At 37.8% G+C, this 14,471-nt stretch overlaps 1 protein-coding gene across 3 annotated transcripts in view; it reads right to left on the reverse strand.

The window, feature by feature from the left end:
- The window catches only part of cntnap2a (contactin associated protein 2a), an 843,773-nt gene that overhangs the window by 299,664 nt on the left and 529,638 nt on the right, over nt 1–14,471 (reverse strand). For all 3 annotated transcript variants that reach the window (XM_061921961.1, XM_061921960.1, XM_061921959.1), the window contains exons 12-13: nt 10,996–11,102; nt 2,367–2,486 (exon numbers count right to left, since the gene is read on the reverse strand). In XM_061921961.1, the coding sequence (XP_061777945.1) occupies nt 2,367–2,486; nt 10,996–11,102 (227 nt within the window). The remainder of the gene's footprint in view (nt 1–2,366; nt 2,487–10,995; nt 11,103–14,471) is intronic.

Raw genomic sequence — 14,471 nt, forward strand, 5'->3', positions numbered from 1 at the left:
TATGCAGTGTACGGACGACCACATTGTTGATTCTGAAGGCCTCTAGCAGATTTGATACAGCATGGCAACATAAGATAGCTCTATACTCTCGGCAGAGTCCTTGAGGGTGCATGGGAGTTTGTCCAACCAGTCAACATGTGCTTAGTGGACTTGGAGAAGGTATTCGACTGTGTACCCCAGGAAGTCCTGTGGGGAGTGCTCAGAGAGTATGGGGTAACGGACTGTCTGATTGTGGCGGTCTGCTCCCTGTATGATCAGTGTCAGAGCTTGGTCAAAATTTCCGGCAGTAAGTCGGACCCGTTTCCAGTGAGGGTTGGACTCCGCCAAGGTTGCCCTTTGTCCCCTATTCTGTTCATAACTTTTATGGATATAATTTCTAGTTGCAGTCAGGGGGTTGATGGTCCTGATGGCTTTTTCTGGCCAGGATCTTCAGCTCTCACTGGATTAGGGCACGTCCGACCAGTAGGAGGTCATGGGGAAGACCCAGGACACGTTGGTAAGACTATGTCTCCCGGCTGGCCTGGGAACGCCTTGGGAGCTGGATGAAGTGGCCTGGGACAGGGAAGTTTGGGCTTCTCTACTTAGGCTGCTGCCCCCGCAAACCAACCTCGGATAAGAGGAAGGGAAATGGATGGATGGATGACAGGATACACAAGTGAAATTCATATTCTGGCTACTTTATATAGAATTTTTTGGCACTTTTTTGAAAAAAAAGAAGGAAAACTAATTATTTAGAGCCATTATCTACATATGTTTGAGATACGTTTTAAAAAAAATTAAAAAAAACCTAGTAAAGGTTTGTTACAAAGAGAAAAATGTTTTTCAACCAAATCCATGCAAAATTAGATTTTTAGTGCATGTACTCTAAACCAGTGGTTCTTAACCTGGGTTCGATCGAACCCTAGGGGTTCCGTGAGTCGGCCTCAGGGGTTCGGTGGAGGTCTAAACACACCCGACTCATCGTGTAAATACAAACTTCTCCGTAACGACGTATTACGGATACGGCAACAGCTGACTGATTTACAGGTGTGTCATTTGTTGTGAGTTTATGCACTGTGTTGGGTTTTGTTGCACGGTTCATTTGGTGCACCAGTAAAAAAAATATGGTAACACTTTAGTATGGGGAACATATTCACCATTAATTAGTTGTTTATTAATATGCAAATTAGGAACATATTGGCTCTTAACTAGTCATTATTAAGTACTTATTAATGCCTTATTCGGAATGGCCTTATTATAACCCTAACCCTTTAACCCTGACCCTAACCAAATAACTCTAAATTAAGTTTTTGTTACTTAGAACAGTGGTTCTCAACCTTTTTTCAGTGATGTACCCCCTGTGAACATTTTCTTAATTCATGTACCACCTAATCAGAGCAAAGCATTTTTGGCTGAAAAAAGGAGATAAAGAAGTAAAATACAGCACTGTGTCATCAGTTTCTGATTTATTAAATTGTATAACAGGGCAAAATATGCTCATTTGTAGTGGTCTTTCTTGAACTATTTGGGAAAAAAAGATATAAAATAAACTAAAAACTTGTTGAAAAATAAACAAGTGATTCAATTATAAATAAAGATTTCTACACATAGAAGTAATCATCAACTTAAAGTACCCTCTTTGGGGATTGTAGTAGAGATCCATCTGGATTCATGAACTTAATTCTAAACATTTCTTCACAAAAAAAGAAATCTTTAACATCAATATTTATGGAACATGTCCACAAAATATCTTGCAGTCAACACCTAATATTGCATTATTGCATTTCTTTTCACAGTTTATGAACTTCCATTCATATTTTGTTGAAGTATTATTCAATAAATATATTCATAAAATATTTTTGAATTGTTGCTATTTTTACAATATTTAAAAAAAATCTCACATACCCCTTGGCATACCTTCAAGTACCCCCAGGGGTACCCCCATTTGAGAACCAATGACTTAGAATATGTTCCCCATATTAAAGTGTTACCAAAAACATATAACTTTGTCTTGAATTAAAAAAAAAAAAGAAAGACATTTCATTTTTCACTAAAGAAGGGTTCGGTGAATGCGCGTATGAAACTGGTGCATGGGGTTCGGTACCTCCAACCAGGTTAAGAACCACTGCTTTAAACATACCAGGTGCGATGGGTGGGATGGAGGGCCCTTCAGGGGTCTTGTGTATGGGGGCCCAGAATTTGGTGCGGCACAAAACAGTATTACAAGCAAATATAGGCACTATATCACGCCTGTGGTGGTTTCTATACTCTACGGTGTGATGTGTGGCACCGTGTCAAAATAAGTGACATAAATGAAATGCCCGATAGGGGGTTATAATCGGAGTGGGAGAATTGTCCTCCCCTTACGAGGCACCAGGAGGACCAACCTGTCATGTTGCAATTGACTTTGAATGGGCCGAGTGGCCCGCTGCCATCGGGGTCAATCCAGTAGGTGTCAGAGGAGCGGCCCAGGTGCTTATAGGCCTCACATGACGGCTCGTAGATAGCTGGGAAGGCAACAGAGGAACATGCAATTAGGTTTATTTCCACGGCAGAATAAAATACTGTACTGCAGCACAGACATCGTTTCACTTTTCTTTAGGGTGTAATTTGGAGTATTTTCAGGCGTCTCTGCAGCTCCTTGTCAAGTGTTGTTTTTGCCCCACGCAGTCGAGCAATCTTTACGACAACTTATTGATGATATGTTGTTATGATACGCACGCACGCACGCACACACGCACACACACGCACACACACGCACACACACACACACACACACGGAGGTTGCGGATGAGTGGAAGAGTTATTACAAGAGATGTGGGAGAGTTCCTTGGAGTGAAACCTTCATGATTGAGGCAATGTTTTTCCTCCTCCTATATACAACACATATATACTTTATGATGGTTTAGGTTTGATTTCTTTCTGTTCTTATTCGTTATCCTTGAGTTCTCAACTCCTTGAATCAGATTTTTTTTATGACACCACTTACATTGCATTGCCAGAAAGCAATTGAACTTTACAGTAAGTTGCCAACAAAACTTAAATGATACACCCTAACACTAAAAACAGTAAACTCAACTAAGTATAGAAGTGTATGTAATATTTCATCTGGAGAACACTTGCAACTTCAAAACATAATTGTTTCTAATAGCATTCAAACTAAAATTAAAAGTTGTTAAGGGGGCCTACAGGATATCAGGAAAGTATTCACAGCGCTTCACTTGTTCCACATTTTATGTTACAGCCTTATTCCAAAACGGAAAAAATTCATGTTTCTCCTCAAAATTCTACACACAATTCCCCCGCCATCAGTGTGTGAATGTGTGTGTGAATGGGTGATTGTGGAAATAGTGTCAAAGCGATTTGAGTTCCTTAAAAAAAGGTAGAAAAGCGCTATACAAATACAACCAATTTACCCTTAGCGGCAAACATGTGATTATGGTAACACTTTAGTACGGGGAACATATTCTAAGTAACAAAGACTTAATGTAGACTTATTTGGACACTAGCGGAACATATAAGGCAGTGGTCCCCAACTTTTTTGTATCTGCGGACGGGTCAACGCTTAATAATTTGCGGCCGAGGGGCGGGTCCTTTTTTTTTTTTTTTTTCTTTGTCATGAAAAAGGGACGTTTTTGTCATGAAAAAGTGAGGTTTTTGTGGTTGGTGCACTAATTGTAAGTGTATATTGTGTTTTTTATGTTGATTTAATTAAAAAAAAAAAATATATATATATATATATTTTTTTATTTATTTATTTAAAAAAACACATTTTTTATAAAAAAATATTCTGCGGCCCAGTACCAATCGGGCCACGGCCCGGTACCGGACCACGGCCCGGTGGTTGGGGACCACTGATATAAGGGTTAGGATTAGGGTTACTAATAAGCAATAATTCTGAAAGAAGACTCTGAGTTAATGGCTAACAGGTTGTATAATAAGGCCATGCGGAATAAGGCAATAATAAGTAATTAATAATGACTAATTAAGAGCCAATATGTTACTAATGTGCATGTTTATAACCAACTAAAACTAAATCTTGTTTCAACTAATCATCCTTAAGACGTTCCTACAGCTAAGTTGGAGGCCTACCTGCGGTAAATTCAGTTGGTTGGACATGATTTAGAAATACATACACCTGTCAAGCTTGTGGCATTGCATTAAAAAAGACTTAAGGATGTAATTTCTGCCAAAGCTGCATCAACTCAGTATTGAGCAAACGCTGAATACTTATGTATATATTTTTGTTTTTCACATTTAAAGGCCTACTGAAACCCACTACTACCGACCACGCAGTCTGATAGTTTATATATCAATGATGAAATATTAACATTGCAACACATGCCAATACGGCCTTTTTAGTTTACTAAATTGCAATTTTAATTTTCCCGCAAAGTTTTTTGTTGAAAACGTCGCGGAATGATGACCCGTGCGCGTGACGTCACGGACTGTCAGGAAATATTAGCACAGCACCACTTGCGGCTAAAAGTCGTCGCTTTTCATCGCGCAATTAAACAGTATTCTGGACATCTGTGTTGGTGAATCTTTTGCAATTTGTTCAATTAATAATGGAGAACTCAAAGTAGAAAGGTGGAGTTGGGAAGCTTTAGCCTTAAGCCACAAAAACACACGGTGATTCCCTTGTTTAAAATTCCTGGAGGTGAAGATTTACTATGGATCAGAGCGGTCAAGCGAACATGGCTCCCGACCACTTGCCAACCGGCAGGTTTCGGTGAGAAAATTGTGTTAAAAAGTTGCTTCTTACCGGAGATCTGTGGAGTTTGCGCCGTCCTTGTATCTGTCGTGACTTCCCTCAGACACTGGCCTCAAGACACCCGTGGACAAACCCCTCCGACTATCAGGTACTATTTAATCTCACTAAAATACTAGCAACACAATAGAAAGATAAGGGATTTCCCATAATTATCCTAGTAAATGTGTCTAAAAACATCTGAATCCATCCCAATGCAATCGCCTTTTTAAAAATTTTTTTTACTTTATTTATTTATTTTTGTTAGTCCTTCGCTATCAATATCATCATCCACGAATCTTTCATCCTCGCTCAAATTAATGGGGAAATTGTTGTTTTCTCGGTTCGAATAGCTCTTGCTGCTGGAGGCTCCCATTATAAACAATGTGAGGACGTAAGGAGCCCTCACCCTTGTGACGTCATCGTATGCGACTTCCGGTACAGGCAAGGCTTTTTTATCAGCACCAACAGTTGCAAACTTTATCGTGGATGTTCTCTACTAAATCCTTTCAACAAAAATATGGCAATATGGCGAAATGATCAAGTATGACACAATAAATAGACCTGCTATCCCTGTTTGAATAAGAAAATCTCATTTCAGTAGGCCTTTAATACATTCGCAAAACGCTGCCAAAAAATATTTCAATGTTGTCATTTTAGGTTATCGTGGGTAGAATTTCGAGGACAAAAACTAATTTATTCCATTTTCGTATAAGGCTGCAACATAACAAAATGTAAAAAAAAGTGAACTTGCCGAATGCACTTTATGGTGATGTTGTCTTTTTTGACTTACAAATGTGGCATCGAATGATACGATTCATGCATTTTGGCGTGCGCTTGCACACAGCTTTGGATGCCTCTGAACACGAAAAAAAGGTAGGGTCAAGTCTCAGACTTGGCATGCGCATATTCAACACAGACAAGCGCCATGCAGTGTACTTTTTTTCATGCAGCTCTGTATTGATCGAAGAGTGGGCAGGTGTACCTAATGTTGAGACCGGGAGGATTTACATACTGTTTGCGAAGTTTACTTTTGACCATGTCCGGAAAAATAGTCTCTGAGATATCTATTTAAGTAGTGTACATTTTCAAAAGATAAATTCTGATACTTTTGGAGAGTGTGGGGTGTGAAAGTGGGTAATAAAAGTGACTACGGAGCAGAATTTACATCAAATCATATCAAATACATGTTATCTAGACTGCAATGTTAATAATGATTATAATCATCCTAAATTCCTTTAATGTAATGTAACATGTTAATTAATGAAATCATTTTTTGAAAGCCTATAATAATGTGTGTCAATGAAGTACTAAATCTTTTCTCAATAAATACTTGTGTTATTTCCATTTTGACAGATAGAAAATAACTGCATGCAATTGCATACCTTTTAAACTTGAATATTATCTTAAAACTCAAATAATATATATATATTTTAAATGTTCAAAAAAAAAATACATTTCTCCTTGACTTGGGATTTTAAAGCAAACTATCTGTCAAATTATACCAACACTATTTAATCAAATGCATAGGCAGTTATGTAGTAATAATATGAGTAGGGAATAGATTGTAGGTACTGACTTTGGTACTTTTTTTAAATACCAATTATCAGGTAATGATTCACTTAAAATCAAACATTATCTTATTTTCCTATTTTACCTACAATATTTAATAAAATGCATAGGCAGTTATGTAATAATAATATGAGTAGGGACTAGGGCTGGGAACTGATTTTGGTACTTTTATAAAAATCAATTATCCGGTAACAATTAATGTAAAATAAAACATTATCTCATTTCAATCCTTTTTTGCTTCTATGAAAGTTTTTTGAAGTCAGGCCCCGTTTTTCAGATGTGCTGGCTCGATAACAATTTATATTAGATATGCTAAACATAGATTAGCATACTGATTAGCATTAGCGATTTTACATCCCGATGTTAACACCTAACAGATATGATAATAAAAACTACAATTAAGATGAACAATCAAACAGCTGGTGTGTTTTAGTACAAGTCTTAGAGAAAAACACTTTGTAGGGTTCAACAATAAACAAGACTGGCACATTTAACTCAATGGCAAAGACTACTTCCTGGCTACAGAAATACAGCGCGGGGAAACAGAAATCATGCATTATATACATTATACAGTTATCTTGGTCAGCTAAGTGTTAAATGTTCAATAAAAAAGATTGTACTATTAAAGAAATTCACTAATGTACAAAAGTACCGAAAATTGGTACTGTCGACTGATGGTACCGATTCCCACCAACTGGAATTAGTACCGTATCGGTTCCAATGTGAGTTACTCATCCTTGATGATGAGGCAATTAATGATATATATGAACACTGAGACTGAATTTGCTAAAAAAAAAAAGCTAACATGGTAATATTTGCGTGCTTTAATGCTAACTGCAACATGCATCAAATACAAAAATACATTTTCTGAGGTGTGCTCCTGAAAAAGTTTTTTAAAATGCTAGCATGGTAATGTTAGCATATGAATAATGTATATAGATACTGTATGAACCCCAAAAGGGACAAGGGGTAGAACACGTATGGATGGATACTGTATGACTCAGGTGTACAGCTACAAAATTAGCTATAAAAAAACATAATAACTGTAGAATGCTAACAGGTACTAAAAAATGTTTGACACTGAAGTGTATAATGGCAAAATTAATAAAACAGCTACCATGCTAATATTAAAATGTCAACGATAATGTCGCGGGTAGTTAAAAAATTAACGACTGGCCGCACGTTGGACTCGGATGATCGAAAATTGTAAAGTTCGCATGCTTAAATGCTAACTGCAACATGCGTCAAGTACAAAAATAAATGTTTCTGAGCTGTGTTCCTGAAACCGTTTTTGAAAATGCTAGCACGGTAACGTGAGCATTTTAGGAATGTATGTAGATACTGTATGACGGAGGTGTACAGCTAGACAATTAGCTATACAAAAGCATGTTAATGGTAGCATGCTAACAGGTACTACAAAATATTTAATTGTTACATAGGTGTGTGGCTGCAAAATTTGCAAAAAAACTATCATGCTAATATTAGAATGTTAACGATAGTGTTGCAGGCAGTTAAAAAATTGGACACGGCTGCTCTACCATGCTAATGTTTGCATGTTTAAATGCTAACTGCAACATGCGTGAAGTACAATAAAACATTTTTCCCGAGGTGTGTTCCTAAAAAAGTTTTTTAAAATGCTAGCATGGTAACATTGCATATGAATAATGTATATAGATACTGTATGACTGAGGTGAACAGCTACACAATTAGCTATTTTAAAAAAGAATAATAACGGTAGCATGCTAACAGATACTGCAAAAAGTTTAACTCACACTGAGGTGTATACCGGCACAATTAGCAAATTGGCTATCAAGCTAATATTAGAATGTCAATGATGGTTAATGGTAGCATGCTAACAAGTACTACAAAATATTTAATTGTTACATAGGTGTGTGGCTGCAAAATTTGCAAAAAAACTATCATGCTAATATTAGAATGTTAACGATAGTGTTGCAGGCAGTTAAAAAATTGGACACGGCTGATCTAACATGCTAATGTTCTCATGCTTGAATGCTAACTGCCACATGCATCAAGTACAAAAATATTTTTTTCTGAGGTGTGTTCCTGAACAAGTTTTTGAAAATGCTAGCACGATAACATTAGCATCTGAATAATGTATATAGATACTGTATGACTGAGGTGTACAGCTACAACATTAGCTATAAAAAAACATAATTACGGTAGTATGTTAACAGGTACTACAAAATGTTTAATTGACACTGAGGTGTATACCGGCAAAATTAGCAAAAAAGCTAATATGCTAATATTAGAATGTTAACGATTGTGTCGCGGGCTGTTAAAAAATAGCTAGGGGCCGCACTTTGGACACGGCTGAGCTTCAGTACAGGCCAAAAGTTTGGACACACATTCTCATTCAATGCGTTTTCTTTATTTACATGACTCTTTCCATTGTATCAGGGCTGGGTGATATATGGATACACTTGATATATCGCGGGTTTGTCTGTGTGCGATATAAAAAATTACAATATCGTGATATTCGAGTATATGTTCTCACGCAGTTGCTTTTAGCTGCATGTATTACACTGCATGCGTTTTCCACTCTTTCTTATCTCTCCTTCTCACAGAAACATAAACCAAGCGCACCTTCTTACACACATCAAGTGTGCAACGTCACATGCACCCGTGGAGCAGAGAGCTAGCGTCATGGTAACTTTAGCTGTGATGCTATCGGTGCGGTGCGAGTGGTAATACGAGAGAAAGAAGGTGTTTCTGCTAACAAATGAAGGAATAATTCATTCCCAAGAAAAACCGCACAGGGTCCATCGTCTGGCGGTGGTTTGGCTTCAAGCGGGAATAACTTCAACAATAATGCGGCAAAAGCGTTGCTACAAAAAGTAGCACCACTGATAACGTCCGCAGGAACCTACCACAGAACGAAGGACATTCACTATTTTGATTTCCTATCATGCAGCTCATTTTTATTTGACAGTTATTGAAATATCTTGTGTGACTGTCAGGACTTTGACTTGGATTTGTAATGCTTCTTCGATGCAGAAAATATTTGGAACGAGCCAGGCGAGAATGTGAGTACATGATGAATTTATTAAAAACACTAAATACAAAAATAAGCACACAAAGGGCGCTCACAAGGAGGTACTAATGCTAGACCACAAAATACAAAAATGAAAAAAAAAACACTTGCTCGATGGCATGAATAATAAACTATAAACAAAACTAGCACAATGGCTTGAATAACAAAAACTTACTTGACGTGGACAAAACCGAATGGCATGGCATGAAGGTTGGAGCAGCAAGCAGTAAGCAGTATGTAAGCAATAGCAGAATGCAAAGTTCCCAGACTGAGAAACTGAAAGCAAATGACTTAAATAGTGGCTATGGTGATGAGAAACAGGTGTGGGGCTGAGGGCAGGGGTGTGACTTGGAGACCAGGTGGAAACTAACGAGTATCCATGGCAACAAACAAAACCTGGAAGTGCAAAACGGGAAACAAGAGTCCAAAACAAAACATAACATGATCAAACATAAAACGGATTTAAAGGCATGACAAAAGTGCACTTTATTTGTTTTAAACTATTGTAGTGGCGTTCTGAACAAAATGTACACTTAGATTTGGTGTTGTTTTGATATGTCATCTTAGTGACATCATGCACAAAAGTGCACTAATAGCTTGTTTTAAAATGTCTCTGACAATCGTGCACTTTCTGTTTTGAAATGACATGAATGTTTGTGCCACTGCTTAATAACTGTTTAATAAATACAGTTTTAGTTGATTGACTTAATTGTGATTTCCCTCTCTGCATGAAAGTTTAAAATGAGCATATATTCATGTAGTATGAACAAAAATGTTTTAATGTAGACACATAGAATCAATATATTGCTAGGATTATATGCATCAAGTGTTCATTCAAGGCTAAGGCAAAATATGGAGATATATATCGTGTATCGTGACATAGCCTAAAAATATCGAGATATTAATAAAAGGCCATATCGCCCAGCCCTACATTGTAGATTGTCACTGAAGGCATCAAAACTATGAATGAATACATGTGGAGTTATGTGCTTAACAAAAAGTGAAATAACTGAAAACATGTTTTACATTCTAGTTTCTTCAAACTAGCCACCCTTTGCTCTCATTACTGCTTTGCACACTCTTGGCATTCTCTTGATGAGCTGAAAGGGTTTTTACTTTACAAGTGTCATGGTTTTGATGCCTTCAGTGACAATCTACATAGTCATTGTAGTGAGAAGGTGTGTCCAAATGTGTGGCTTTTACTGTACGTAAATGTCCAAATTTGTTAAAAAAAAAAACAAACAACGAAATAAATATTAGAGAACAAATTAATGAATGAAACAACATAACACAAAAAAACATATTGCTTTGTTTACTATCAACTTTGTTGTAAGCAGACAAAATTTGATCTTTAAGCAGCAGCAAGTGGAATGACATTTCCAAAGTTTGAAGTCTTGTGGGGTTCTTGTTTGCTCTTGCCTCTTTCCAAAGTCCAACGGCGCGAGGAGCTTTGGCCTCTCGCACATTTTAAAAGTTCACGCCATCCTCTTCGGAGAATTGTGGGCCCGAGCGCTTTAATTAGACAAAGGCTAACTCAGACAGGCACAAACAAGGGTGAGAGTGCATATGGCGGCGACGCGGATGACCGAGCGAACACAAGCACACGCACACACACACACAAAAATAAAGAACACACACTTACAAGTGTGACAGGTGGCACCGGTGTATCCTGTTCCGTCGCAGGTGCAGCTGAAAGTGTCCCACGTCTGTTTACATCGGCCGCCGTGTTCGCAATGATTAGGCATACATCTGCAGCAGAGGGGGAATTTCTTGTTGTCAGACTTTTGTGTGAATATTGCATGTGCTGTTATAGAAAATACAATATGAACAGGGATAGGAGGTAGGGTTAAAAACTCACATTTTCCACATAACGCTTTAAAACCTTACACCAGGGGTCACCAACCTTTTGAAACGAAGAGCTACTTCTTGTTTGTTTTAGAGAAAACATGACTTTCCACTTGTTTATGTTGGCACATAAAGACGATAAAAGAACCCTCAAGCTGTGGCAAGAAAAGATCCTTTTTGTGACTTTGCTTGGAATAAAAAACACAAAAATGACGTGTAAAAGTATGGCGCTGCATATAAAAGCTAAGTACGGCGTATAAAAGCAGGGCGTGCAACATAAAAACAGGATATGAGATGGGCATTGTGGGTAAAAAAAAAAGCCGACGCCACTGAAAAAGAGAAAACAATTGTTTCAGGGGAGAAAATACTTTGGTAACTTGAATAAAATATTAAAAACACGTATTAAAATAAATATAATGAAAAATAATATGAGATATTAAATATTATTTTGATAATAATACTCATGTATACTTATGTTGCTTCTTTAATTGTAAATAGATAACTTGTTAAAAAGGTCTTAACACAATAAAATCATAACCATGTTAGAACACATTCTAGAATGTGTCACACCGCAGTGAGGGATGTCTTGTCTTGGTTTCTTCTGTCTTGTGAATTGCACGTTTTAGTTTGAAAAGTAACTCTTCTCGTTTCAGGTCACTTGCCCTGACGTCATCCCTGACCCCTGATTGTTTCCACCTGTTCCCCATTACCCTCATGTGTCTTATAAGCCCACGCCTCCCTTTGTTCTGTGCCAGATTGTGTTGTGTATTCGTGCCTGTCTTGCGTCCTGTCCATGCCTTGCCTCGTTTCGTGTTTGAAATCCTCGATCCTGAATTCCTTCCTTGATATTTTGAGTTTTCTTTTTCTCCTCCTCAGCAGAGTAATTTAATGTTATTTGGTTTTTCAGCCGAAGTGGTGAGTTTTCAGTTTTTCTTACAGTTCGTCCTTTTCCTAAATTTTTTGAGTGACATTTTTTGTTAACCTTTATTAGATTAGAGACAGTGTAGAAGTTTCATAGCCATTGTTTCTTCCTCCTGTTGGAGTATTTATTGTTTATAATAAATTTCATAAAATATACAGCGGCAAGTACAGTTTGTTATTGTTTTTGTGTGTTCTTCCTTTCAGAGTGATTTTCAGTTGTTCCTTTTTTTTGGAACCTTTTTGCCGACTAGTTTAGTTATAGTCTCTATTGAATTGCCCTGACTCTGGAGGTGAAAGGAAGCTTTTGAAATAAAAGCCTGCCGAATTAATCCCTACTCTGCATCTGAGTCCTATCTTCTGACCCAGCTTGACAGAATATATGTACCCCCATGTTAAAAAAAAAAATGTATGGAAAATAAATATAATAAAATTAGAATACAGAGCAATGGTACTACTACTACTACTACTACTATATATAAAGATCCATGCCAGTATAAGACAGGATTTTTCCAATTTGAAAAAAGTCTGAAAAAGATCTTATATATGGGGTGTTAAGGGTCATACATGAAAACCAGCTTTGGCAAAAAAGTTGGAGCATTTTTTTTCCTGTCACTCAGACACTTTTAATTGACTCAACTTGACTAAGTTAAAGTAAACCAATGATTGAATAACCAAACATTATTTTTTGTTTTTTAAAAAACATATGTCCTATGTCCTACACATGTATCTTCGCTCATCCAAGCAGACTGGACACTGAGTTGGTGGGCAGCCGAGGGTGGAGTCGGTTCCCAATGGTTGCTTTGTTGGGTGCGCTCCTGTCTCTGGCCATGCTAACCCCACCCCAGCAGACAAACAGAGGCCACCACCGTGTATATTTTTTTGTTATGTTTTTATTGTTTAACTTATGTGGCTGTGTGTAGAAGTGGCTGGTTACATCAGCTCTGCTTTTTTAATGTCTTTAATGTCCTTTTTGTTCGATGATATGTCCCTCCTACACAGATTTTTATGTGTGTTATGGCTATGAGTTTTTTTTTCTTGTCCTCAGTCTGGACCCCCTCTCCAGGGGCCCAGAATTAGACTGATTTGTTTTTTTCTCACCCCCGCAGCGTGTCCCTGTTCCTCACTTTTTTTGTACGGGGCGCCGGAAGTTGGCAGACGCGTCAGCGATCCTGTTCTGTCTCTCTGTAATGTTTGATCCTGTTCTGTCTCCCTGTAATGTTTGTCTGCGCTTGAATAGGATTGTGCTGAACATTTTAATTTCCCTCTCGTGGATTAATAAAGTATTTCTGATTCTGATTCTGATCCTGAAATAGGTCATTGGCCCAATGTATATTTAGTAGAATTTTTAGTATTGGGGTCCAAATCAGCCATGTTTTTGTTGTGTGCTCTTTAGGAGACACAAGGAGGTTTTTGCTTAAGGTTGTAGAGTGACATATTGATAGATATACAGTATAATTAACAATCTGTAACCAAGCTTAGATTTATTATTTTATATCCTGCCTATAAAAAGTAAGTAGAGGATGTAAAAGATATAAAAAGTAAGGTGCAGAATATAAAAAGTTAAGCCTGGGATAAGAACATAGGGAATGTGAAACCACATAAAAGCACGATCTGAAACATTTGTTCTGATATTTTCCCACACCATGCTTTTGAAAGATATAGTGAGGATGAGGGAATTTGTCGTGGGTGTAACGTTGGCGTCACCCACTAAATCCCACAGTGGAGCGGCATTGATCAAACTTGGGCCAGACAGCGCTATTGAGCTGCCTTCAAAGGCGTTCTGATTAGTTCTACAGTCGCAGTCCACTCAATCATCTTCCATGGCTGAACCCGATCCACCACCAGGACTATAGGACCTCAAAAATACAGGAGCAATACTACAAACAAAAATTAGTGTGGACATTTAATTACGTTTTTTTCCCATAGTCAGTTTACCAAAAGCTGGTCTGTGGTTGCAGAGATGTAATGCCTTTAAACTGTTGTTTCACGCAACCCCAACATTGTGATTTACACTTAAGTACTCCAACAAAACCTGACCTCTTCAAGTGAGGACAAAATTGATGTGAATCAAGCAGCAGCAGTTAGTGTCCGAGTCTTTGCTGTCTGCCCGGGCTGCATTATCGACAAGCTTCCCTTGAAAACAAATCACCAGTGGGGAAATACTGCACCGATCAGCACAAGGTTAGCTCTTAATTTTGGCTCTCCTGTTTTGTTTCACCCTCGCGGCGCAATTCTCGAGTTTCTTTATGTTCAACACCAGCAAGACCGTCTTTGGACCGTTATTTACTCGCGGACAAGAGTCGTAACTTGTGGAGGTTAAACCAGGTTGAATTGCTACATTGTTAGAGGTCT

The sequence above is a fragment of the Nerophis ophidion genome, linkage group LG15 (assembly GCF_033978795.1).
Source record: "Nerophis ophidion isolate RoL-2023_Sa linkage group LG15, RoL_Noph_v1.0, whole genome shotgun sequence".
Taxonomy (NCBI): domain Eukaryota; kingdom Metazoa; phylum Chordata; class Actinopteri; order Syngnathiformes; family Syngnathidae; genus Nerophis; species Nerophis ophidion.